The sequence below is a fragment of the Tamandua tetradactyla genome, chromosome 1 (genome assembly GCF_023851605.1).
Source record: "Tamandua tetradactyla isolate mTamTet1 chromosome 1, mTamTet1.pri, whole genome shotgun sequence".
Lineage (NCBI taxonomy): Eukaryota > Metazoa > Chordata > Mammalia > Pilosa > Myrmecophagidae > Tamandua > Tamandua tetradactyla.
In genome coordinates, this window is record NC_135327.1 from 205,153,610 (window position 1) to 205,165,106 (window position 11,497).

An 11,497-nucleotide genomic window follows, 5' to 3' on the forward strand; every position below is an offset into this window, starting at 1 on the left:
CTGGGCCCTTAATATTGTCCCACGGAAATACTGTGTTGATAAGGCTCCCTTTTGAAAGATAGTGCCCCAGTATCAGCGACACTATTGTCAAAGCTGAAAAGAGTGAGAAGATGGCACACCCTTTTTGATTATGTGATTCCACTTTGCTTTCATGGCAAATAATGACCTTGTTACTCTAGGCAGCCTTGCCCAAGACAATTTAGTGATTTTCTTCTCTTTATATACTGCCCAGTTTGGGTCTTCTTTTATTCCTTCCCTCCACTACCTTTCACTTGTGCCTTTCTCTTTAAGTTCAGCAAAATGCTTCCAACTAGAAATTATAATGGAAAAGAGAGTCATGGAGTGTCAACCTCTACTTCCTTCCATAAGAAGCCACTTTTCCTAGAAATTCTGGGTGGGCCGATGTCTGCGTGGCTAGTTCTCCCTGACCTGTGCCAGCCCTGTGGTATGTGGAGGGTGGCATTTGGCTAGCTGAACAGAGAGCATCTCATACTTCAAGCCAGATGAAAGAGGGAATACAACCCCAGCAGAAGAAAACCAGTGTACTCAACAGTTTTCTGAGGCAATGTCCAAGAAAGTCAGGGACTGAGCAAGCAAGACCCCAAGCCTTTCAGAAGAGGACCCCCCTGAGGAGTCTGATGGGTGCACCTAGTGTGGAACAGCCAGGAGGCCAAGGATGTGCATTGCCACTGCGAGGTGCCCAGCAACTCTGGCAGCAGCATCTTGGGATGTGGGAGCCAGGACACACAGTTCCACACCACGGCTCCAGGCCAGCAGGAAAGGATCTCTTCTCAGATCCCAACTTTCACTGCAATGTGGACCACAGTGCCAACCTGAGTAGAATGTGTGAGAGAAGAGGATGCAAGGGAGAAATTCACAGGAGAATTCCAGGGAAAATTGAGCCATGAGTCAAGGGAAACTGTGTCAAGCCACCCTCTTCCCTGTAGTTTTTATTTGTTTGGGACTCAAATGGATGAAATGCCATTGGAGACAAGAAGGGCACACTCAGACTGTTTACGGTCACTTCCAGAAAAAGAAGAAAGGAGGCCACCAGAGGAGAGTGAGCCTGAGGCTGTCTCAGGCAGAGACTCTGTATCACTCAGACGCTGACTCCAGCTTTAAACCACCCCCTGGACCTTTATCTGCACTCTCTTTTTAAATACCTATTATTCTAATCTATTAGGTTTAGTAATTCTGGTCTTGAAGCTGCCTAAGGAAACATTGGTTATTATGGTATATCTTCTTAACAAATAAGATTAGCATGGAGGGAGGTGCCTGGGGGACAGAATATTTCCTGGTTTAGAAAAATAAAATGGTGAGCTCTGGAAAGAAGCTAATTTTCCACTCACTCCCTCTCAAGAAATCTTTCACCCTTTCCCCTTCCTTCTACTTCTGCCCAGGGAGGAAAATGTCAGTGTGTTTTTAATGATGCTCAGAGAAGATTCATCCAATGAGAGGTTGGAGGTCCAGGATTGAGGTTAAGATACGGTTTGGGGAGACAAGCCTGATATAAAGATGTAAGGACCAAGAGCGCAGCTGTTTCCCCTTGCTCGCTCCATTCTGCGAGATGTATCCCAGCACTTTCTCTCCACGCCCTCTCCCCTTCCCAATGCCTGGCCCTGCTCGGCACCTGCTCAGAAGCACACGCGACACAAACACACGCTGGGAAATGCACACATGCACAATTCAGAAAAGGAGTAAGGCAGACACCCATATTCCCACGCCTCCAGCACACCGACAAGGACGGGGAAGGGACTGAGTTCTTGGCTTGTCGGTGTTCTGTGAAGACAGAAGCGATCAGAGCAAGTGGAGCTGGGCTCTGAGGCAGGGCCTCGGAAAGGGAAGATGCGATCAGAGGCGGGTTGCGAGCTGGCCGCGGCCAGGAGGAGCAGAGCTGCAGGCAGCGAGGGCCCCCACAGCGCCGGATTTGCCCGGCGGTCGCTAGGGGGGAAAAGCCAGGTCGCCCCAGAAGGAAACTGAGGCAGTGGCACGAGAAACGCTCGGAACCGTGGGTGAGGAGAGGCGAGCTGACGACGTGGCTGTCAGAGGCACGCGGGCTCGGAGCCAGCGGAGCAGCGGCCAGCGCGCCGCTCGGCCCTGCCGCACCTGTAACGCGGGCTCGCACGGTCCCCGCCGCCCCGCGCCCCAACTCACCGAAGCGCCCCGGGAGCTGACGGCCGCGGGCGGCGGCGGGCACCGGGACGGCGAGCGCGGCGGGAGGCAGCGGCGGCGGCAGCAGCAGCAGCAGCAGCAGCGACAAGAGCAGCGGCGGCGGCCGGGCCACGGCGCGCGGGGGCGACCCCATCACCGCGGGCCCATCCCAGGCGGGCGCGCTCGGGTTCGGCTCGGCTCCGGCTCCGGCTCCGGCGGGCGGCACTCAGTCCATGGCTGTGCCCGGGAGGCAGAAGAAAAGCGAGGGCGGCGAGAGCGGGGAGGCGGCGGGGCGAGGAAGGAAGGACGGAGGGGCGAGCGGCCGCCGGCGCCTTCCGGCCGGGCGCCTCTCTCCGCGCTCCTGCAGCGGCGCCCCAGCCCCGGCGCTTCAACACCCGGGACAGCGCCGCCGCCACCCGTCCTGGCCACGCCCCCGCCCTGGCCACGCCTCCCATCCACGGCCCCGCCTCTCGACGCCGCGCCGGGAGGGGCCTGGCGCCCCGCGCCCTCCGCCCCACCTGCCGGCCCCGCGCGCCCGCGCCTTCCGACCGCACCTGCCCAGCCAGAACGTGTCCTGGGAAGGAGGGCCGGAGTGGGTGTGGCATTTCCAGTTCCCAGACCTGGGTCACTCTCAAGGTTGTCGGGCTTAGGGGCGAGGTTCTCTCTCCACCATTCAAAAAATGGGAACTGGAGATGTCGACACGCCCTGGCGCGCTCAGGGGGTGCCCTCGGCCGGTGACACCTTCTCGTCTCCCTTTGGTCCCCTCGACACATAATGGCTGACCAGCGTTAGGGACCCGGCTGAAGGCCTTGGCGGGGTTTTCTGTTTTGTGTGGCTGTCCCGCCATCAGCCTAATCTGGACCAAGCGGCCACACTGTTCGTGGCCAGCGCTGCAATGGGGCAAAAGCCGATGAGGAGAGCGCCAAAGTAAATAGCTAGAATTTTAAAATACACGTGTTTAAAAGAGTCCAAACGCTTTCAGAATTGTCCATGCGCTGGTGGCCTAGGTCGGATAGCTAGACCTGTGCTCTCCAGTGTGTATCCACTGGCCACACTGGGTGGTTGAGCAGTTTGGAATGTGGCTAGTGCACCTGGGGAATCAACATTTTTATTTTATTACATTTAAAATAAATGTAATAAATTTATTTTACATTTAATACACCTGTGGCTAGTGCTACCGTATTGGACAGCACAGGTATACACTAGAGTCTGAAGGTCGACTGAAGCATAGGGCTTTGGGGGTTCTGTCCCTGTGGAAAGGGGCATGAAACTCACACACAAAAGGGAAGGCTGGAGGGCTGAGGCTCTGACTGTTAGAAAGTGCCGAAGAATCAGAAGATACAGTTTCTACATCCAGAGGCGTGAGGCACAGAGTGTGTGGGAGGAGGGATGGTCTGGGGCCCATTTCCTAACAGGGAAACAGAAAGCCCAGGAGCCTGGCAAAGAGGACTCACCATACAGAGGAGCCTGAGGGAGCCAAAACAGTGCTGGCTGGCGGGTCAGCCAGAGGGCGGCGTGGGAGATTGGATGCCATGAGGAAGCCCCTTTGAATCGGAGCTCCTTTCAAAGCAGGCCAGAGAATTTTGCAGTTGTGGGCGAAACCATGATGCGGGCAGTCTACCTTAGTTGGATCCTTGAATCCTCCCTACCCTCTACCCCTTCTCAGGCCACTGTCTGTTCCTGGTGTCTTAGCTCCCAGGCTATTGGGACCCCCTAGCGAGGGAGGGCCCATCCAAGGGGCAGTTAGCTCTGGGTTCTTAGGGAATTTATGTAATTTCCTCCTCAGGAGATTGTTTCTCTAACTTATAAAAAGACCTAAGGCAGTAATTTAATGTGAAGAGTAATTTAATGGTGGTAGAATTTTAGACATCAGAAAGAGTGTGTGTGTATGTGTGTGTTTTCACAGCACACTTCCTTCAACCCACACCCCAGAGCGATTGCTTCCTGCGTCTGTATACATGTCACCCTGCCTGGACAAGGCTGATCTTCCAGCCTCCTGAGCTGCTCACCCTTCATTTATTATTTGACACAGTGGCTCGAGCCCTCTCTCACCTGCTGCGGGGTGTGTGTCCATGCTCTGCTGTCTCAAGGTCAGCTCTCACTCCAGGTTCTATTACTGTACCTTGTCCCTCTGTGATTTTCTTCCTTCCTGCCTATTCTTCATCAATCCACTCTTCCTTCAGCCCCATTTCCTGCCTTCTCTTAAGAACACTGGCACAAGGCTGGCCTTTAGAGGAGACTTGTATTGAAGGTTTGGGGTGACAAAGAGGAAATTACATCTCAGCCTAGCACAGCTACAATTAAAATGAGTATCACACATGACTGTCCTAAAGTTCCCCTGCATGACCAGCATCAGGAATTTTTCACCTTCTCCTCTTCCCTATTACCCACTCAATTGCTGGATCCTCTCTCTCTCTCTTTCCTCATCTCAAACGCTCCTCTTATCCCTTTTCCTAAGAAAGCAAGTCCTCTTTCTCTCTGTTTCACCCTCCCCTTCAAACCATACATGGGCAGGGCCCATGTGTCATCTTTCATGCCCGAAAGACCCAAGGGGCTACCTCCCTAGTGAAAGAGCCTCTCCATATGTAAGTGGAGCGCTGCCCCTTCCCCAGAATGCAGCAGCACAGCAGTCATTCTTATTGCCTACACAGCACATTTTTCTCTGTGTGTTGTGCATTTAAAATCAGGGGAGTTTGTAACCTACAAAACAGTGACACATTGGTTAAGAAAAGTGATGGTTTGAGAATTTCTTTGTAGACTTTCGGTTTCCTCTTTTACTCATCACGTTATTTTTAGTAGTCTGGACTCTGGATTAATACAGCACTACTCTCACCTCAGTGGCAAATCAGGCTCCTGGAAGTAGAAATTACCAATGAATGATTCATCCACAGACTTCACTTAGGAAAGCCTACAAGAGACAGTCACTCCTCAGTTCAATTACAGTAGCATGCAAACAATGGTGTGTATAAGTAGGACTGACTCCCAAAATGTAGATTATACAGTGTAGAGAAATAAACCTCAAAGAAATCAGTGAGAGTTAGGCTGGAAGAAATGGGACAGGCAGCCTGGGGAGAGAGGGAAGTACTAGAAAAGGGGGCTGCAGTAAGAAACAAGACGTGCTCAGATGAATGACTATTCTCAGAGGTCCTGAAAGCCATCTGGTAATAAATATGGTGACAGAAACAACAGGGAAAGAAAAAAAAAATTAAGATCAAGATCAGCTAGTAGAAGGGAAATCTTATTCGTGACATGATTCAGAAGTGTAAGGGCAGGACATGTTAACTCTTTTAAATGAAATTAGTTTGTGAGGCAGAAGGGCCTGTATGTAATTACCTTAACTCTGTTTGCCTGGTATAGGCCAGGGGTCTAAGTAATCAAATATTCTGCCTAAAGGAGAGCTGCTAAATTTGCATTGCAGAGACAGCCAACTCTCCAAGAATCATGCCTCAATAAGATATGTTTACACTACATTCTTACTTAGCCTAATTGCATCTTTGGTCATTGGGAGGCCATTTTGGGGTCCCACTATCTGTAATATTCCTTGACATTTACAGTGAATATATAAAGGACCTAAAAGGTGTTTAAGATGCCATCATGAACCTACATCCTGGAGGATTATTTTTTGGTACTTTGGTGTCTCCCATTCCTGAGTATAAGCCTTTTTTATATATGTGAGACAAGTCTCAGGTGGGAATGGATTATTGGTATTCTCATTGTTTGACTTGCTATTGAATAGCAGTTTCTTGAACAAGGACTTGTTTCACACTAGGTGCCTTAAACACAACTTCAAATGTTAAGAAGGAGACTTTGAAAGTGTCAAAGTAAAGCTAGTGGGGAAATGCTGCAAAGAATTGGAAGTGAAAAATCAGAGGCACAGGAAGAAATGCCCCTGAAAAGGAGCATTTCAGTAACAAAAAGTAAAAGGACACAGAATCTGCAAGAAAGGGGCATAGACAGCATTGAATGGATTCCTCCTTTCTGGTGCCAGGCATTGAGTATGTTCATCACTGATTCTGACTAGAACAGATCAATCTTGGGTTTCACTCAAATGTTAACAAATTCTTAGCTCTGATAAAATGAAAAGTAAAGGCAAAAGAAAAAAAGGGAACTGTGAAAGGAAGTAATTAAAAAAAATTCTTTAGAAATAACAAAGCCCAGTTCTGGAAGAACTCAATCTGAGGTAGTCCAAATTTCTGAACTGAAAGAAGGCTGTGCACTACTTCTGGAGTACTGACCAGATGACCACCACCAGATCAGTATCATAAGTGCCCAGCACTGAGTCATGTGGGGATAGCTATACCTATATGTGTAGGTTATATACATGTGTCATGCATGTGCATGTATGTATGACACTGATATGATACTAACACATCTATTCCACATGTGTCCATATGGAGTGAAGATCTCTCAATATCAGGGAAGATGGGCCTACCCCTCCAAGAGTGAATATGTAGGTAAGTTCTAGCCAGTGAGATTAAGGGGAGGTAGACTGGGGAATGCTGAAGAAAATATATGGTAGTGGTTCTGCAGAAAGACTCCTCTGTTCCACATTGCCCCTACTTCCTGTCCAGATGCCTGAAGCTGCTGCATCCACTTGACAACCTCAAAAAACTAAGGTCATAAAAATGGCTGCCCTTCTTGAAGGAGAGACCAGAGCAGAGGACAGATCAGTAAAGACCCAGAGTTATGGGTAGACAGGAGAAGCAATGTGAGAGCCATACAGAAATTTGGGGGTGGGTGGGGATGGCACTTGAGACATACCAAAGACAGGGTCCACCTACTATGCATTTAGCCAAGGAGAGGCCCATATGGAAATTCTCTGGAAAGGTGAGCACTCACACACTCCTTATAGATAGAGCTTAATATGTCATCAAGATCACAGCTTCCAGGCTACATAAGTAGGTTTGAAAATAAGTTATTCTAGCATTGAGAGGAACTAATGAATTAATAGTTTTCTGAGCTGATCTTATAAACCTACAAAGTTGGGGTGGAAACTTACAGAGAGAAACCACTCCTACATTGCTCAGTTTTCCAATGCAAGATGAAGTTCAAATGTTTGAGACCGTTCAGGTGGTTGGATACACATCCAAAGATGACAGACTTTCAACCAAAGGTATTTCTTTAGCTATCCCAGATGGTGTGCTAAGTGCGGCATTCAAAAGTGTTCTTATTCTCTGAGCCTTTTAGATGAGAGTGTCTTCTACATGTTTTTATGCTTTGTACCTTTCTACTTATAAAATTATTTAATCCATTATTGAACTTTCTGATATTTATAATATAGCCATGGCATGCCAGTATCTGTATATGATGCAATCTTACAGTTTACAGTGCTTACATCTTTAATGTAATAAGAACATATCCTTAACATTTGCAATCACAGGTGAAGATATAACTTTTCTGTGCTTTAGCAAACCGAAACAGACTTTAGTACCAGAGAAGTGGAGTGCTGTGGTTTGCAAATATCAAAAATGTTGGAACAGCTTTTTACATGTATGTGGGGAAGATTCTGGAAGAATTATGAGAAGGTGACTAGGAAAGGCCTGGATTATTTTGAAGAGACTGTTGGTAGAAATAAGGATGCTAAAGCTGATTCTGATAAGGCCTTAAACAGAAATAATGCACATTTTATTGCAAACTGGAAGGAAGGTGATCCTTGTTGTAAAGTGGCAGGGAATTGGGGAAAATTGAGTATTGGTGTTGGATGGAAGGCAGAATTTGAAAGTGATTTGCATGACTATCTAGCTCAGGAAATTTCCAAACTAAATGTGGAAAATGCAACCAGTTTTCTCCTTGCAAGTTTATAGTAAAAATGTGAGAGGAAAGCGATAAGCTGAGTATTGAATTCTTGGATAAAAATAAACCAGAAATTGATGGCCTTAAAAATTCTGGGCGTCCAGAAAGTAAGACTGCAGAGAAGAGTGTACCATGTAAGGATGTACCCAAATATGGAACCTGTCAGCCATTACAGGACAAGCCAGGACTGGAGATGAAGTTATACCCAAAGGATTTGTGGAAAATCATATTTTCTGATGGTTGTGATCCCTGTATACTATATAGAAAACTGACAAAAGCACTGCAAGATCATATGAATGGAATGACTACCAGTCTGGGTGGAAAAGAACAGAGAACAGAGAGATTCAAGGAAAAGCATCCTCAGAAGTAGAACCGTGGAAGCTAGGGTCTGGAGCCAAGAAATCTCAGGCCAGGAGAGTTAACCTACCCATCCATGTAGAAAGGGTGGATTTGCCCCAGAGGCAGAGGCTGGGCCTTCTTCCCTCTTCCTCGAAGTTCAAGAGGAGTTTTTCTGTCTCAGGCCTCAGAAATGATGGAGCACATTCCCCGGGGATTGGGGAGAGCCTCGTCACCACCTCTCTGTTCTGAAGGGGTTGAGCATGTGCCCCAGAGATGGCAGAGAGCCAACCCAGATGCATGAAGAGGGTGGGGCCAAAAATAAGGTGGTCTCCCCAATGCTTGGATACGTTAAAACCCTAGACTGCCACTCTCTCAAGCCCAGAGGAGGAAACATTATTCTATAAATGACTCTCAGACTTTGAAATCTAATGGAGTATGCTCCACAGGTTTTCGAAATTGGTTGGGTCCAGTGACACCTGCTTTCTATTCTATTTCTCCCTATGGAAATTGGAATGTTTATCCTATGGCTGTCCCTCCTTTGTACGTTGGAAACAGATAACTTCTGAGTTTCACAGGTCCACAATCAGAGGAGAATTTTGCCTTAGGGCAAACCATGCCTGTTGCTGATTTGATGAGATTTTGTATGTTTTGGACTTGGTATTGTATTTGTATTGTTACTGAAATTGTTTAAGGTTTTTGTAGTATTGTGATGGAATGAATGCACTTTGCATTTGGAAAAAACAAGTCTTTTTGAGGTCCAAAGGGTGGAATGTGCTGTTTTGAAGCTGTTATGTACTCCAGAAAAGCCATGTTCTTTTTATCCAATTTTGTGGGTACAGACTTATTGTGGTGGGATCTTTTGATTTTGATTTCCATGAAGATGTGACCCACCCATCTGTAGGTGAGACCATTCAGTCAGATTATTTCCATGGAGATGTGATCCTGGTCATTCAAGGTGGGTCTTAATTAGTTTACTGGAGTCCTTAAAAGAGCTCCCCGAGAGAGCTCAGAACTGACACAGATAATAAAGAGGTGAAACCAAGACACAGATGTTTGGAGATGCTAAGCTAAAAGATGAAACCCAGAGTCTGCCCTAGAGATGCTAAGTGGGGAACCACAGATGCTTAGAGTGAAAGTCACTGAAAACAGGAGCTGAAAGAGTCATTTAACATCAGAAGCTGGGAGAGAAGGACAGCATACTTCACCATGTGACTTCCCATGTGACCCAGATTCCTGGACACCATCGGCCTTTCTAAAGAGTCAAGGTATGTTTCTCTGGTAGCCTGTTTCAGACCTTTTTTACCTTTAGGACTGTAAATTTGTGACTTAAAAAAATCCTCTTTGAAAAAGCTAATCCATTTTTAGTATATTCCACTCCAGCAGCTTTAGCAAATGAAAAACCTTCCAAAAAGATTTTCAAGGTCAAAGTAACCCCTCATAAAACCTAATAATGCTGTCAAGAAGCCATGTCTTCCTTCAAGGAACTCTTGTCTGCCTAAGGAATTAATTTGGTGTGTGAGCCTCTGGACTACAGATGTTATGTCCCAGTGGAAAACACACAAAGGACTTGTAGTCAAATCCAAGTTCTGTGGTGCACCAGCATAATTATGACAAATATCAAACTCAATTTGCACAATCTTATGATTTTGACTATATAAACTAGTGGTCCAGATTATATTTAATGACATTTAATGAGGATCAGAAACTATTCAAGTGGGGTAAATAAGCTTTGGATTCTCTGTGTTAAAAAAAAAAAACACGCAGCTGTAGAAGGATTAAATGAGATCATTTATGTAAAAGTCCTGGAATATAGTGGAGGTTCAATGAGCATTATTTAAATTTCAATCCTATTTGCTCATTATTATGAATTTAGAAAGACTCAAGCTTTGTCAAATGGTACCAATTGTTTTCCTATATTGCCTTTTCCCTTTTCAGGTTGATGATTAAGGATTTTGATTTTCCATTTTTAGTGTCTTCACTTGGAAATACTCAACAGGCTTCCACTTGATAAGGAATAGCTTTATTGAAAAACGAAGAGATTTGAGGTAAACTTTTAAGAACAACAAAGAAGTAGGTTTTGCAAGCACCACCTTTGAACCTATGCTAACATGCATACTCAAAATTATTCATTTTAGATACATGTTTTGATCTTTGATAAATGACATAGTATTTCTGGTTAACTATGCTGAAATTTGAACTATTGATGAGAGAGAAATCCTGAACTAACACAGATTAATCTTACTTCAAAATTTTAACTTGGCTGAGAGCCACACTATCCCAACAAACTGGTTAACAAATCTGTTGCTGGAAGATATTCATATCCTATACTGCTTTCCCATAATGGTCTGGGAAATCAAAGAGAACTCCTGGTTGATAGCTTCCTGGCATAACAACAGAAGAAAATCAAGCCATGGTCTTGGGAGCTGACCTCACCTCTGGTCACCCACCTCCATCATCTGCTTCTACCAAGTTATCACCCAACTACCCAGCAAGCATTCATGGCTCTTCCACCCACAGAGCACAATGAGCAAAAAAAAAAAAAGGCAAATACTGGCCTACCCAAAACCAAGCTCTTTTTTAGACTAGGAGTTTCTATAGCCTGAGCTTTCCCTTAGTACTCTAAACAATTCTGCTCTGGACCAGGTTGAGAGCCAACTATTTGCAATCTGAATGTGCCCTGAATGTGCCAGCTCAAGCCTCCCTGGGCCACTTTCAATTAGATTAACTGAATGTTGCCATTTGAATTTCAGAACTAGCATTTCCACAAAGCAGGGATTCATTGTGCTCATTTATAATGTCCAAGTCTCCTCATTTACAGTATGTCTTCCAGCCTGAAGATTATAAAGGACCTCTCAAGCCTTAATTAAGCCACAGCCCCCCTTTAGAAAGGCAAGTATCTATGATCAAATAGGATAGAGCTAAGACCACAAAAGATGGGTAAATAAAGTTCTAAATTAGAATTCAAATGATGCTCATTGGTAGTGTTAAACGAACACAGCTTTGCATCTGATATGGATTCTCATTTCTATTGGGCTATATTTGATAATCAAGTAACTTGGTAGGGGATGGAGGAGTGGACAGTAAACTCCAATTTGAATGCCATGTATCCTCACCTCCTGCTTTAAAGCATTAATAATTTCTCCTATAAGCCATTTTAGTGACCATGGACATCAGTAAATGATCATCAGTGTGTGAGTGTTCATTTTCCACCCA

General features: G+C 45.8%; 1 protein-coding gene across 1 annotated transcript in view; it reads right to left on the minus strand.

Moving 5' to 3' along the window:
* The window catches only part of PTPRN2 (protein tyrosine phosphatase receptor type N2), a 1,272,212-nt gene extending 1,269,659 nt beyond the window's left edge, over window positions 1-2,553 (minus strand). Inside the window, exon 1 of the mRNA XM_077151559.1 lies at window positions 2,155-2,553. Within this exon, the coding sequence (XP_077007674.1) occupies window positions 2,155-2,305 (151 nt within the window). The 5' untranslated portion in view covers window positions 2,306-2,553. The remainder of the gene's footprint in view (window positions 1-2,154) is intronic.
* Window positions 2,554-11,497: the final 8,944 nt, after the last annotated feature.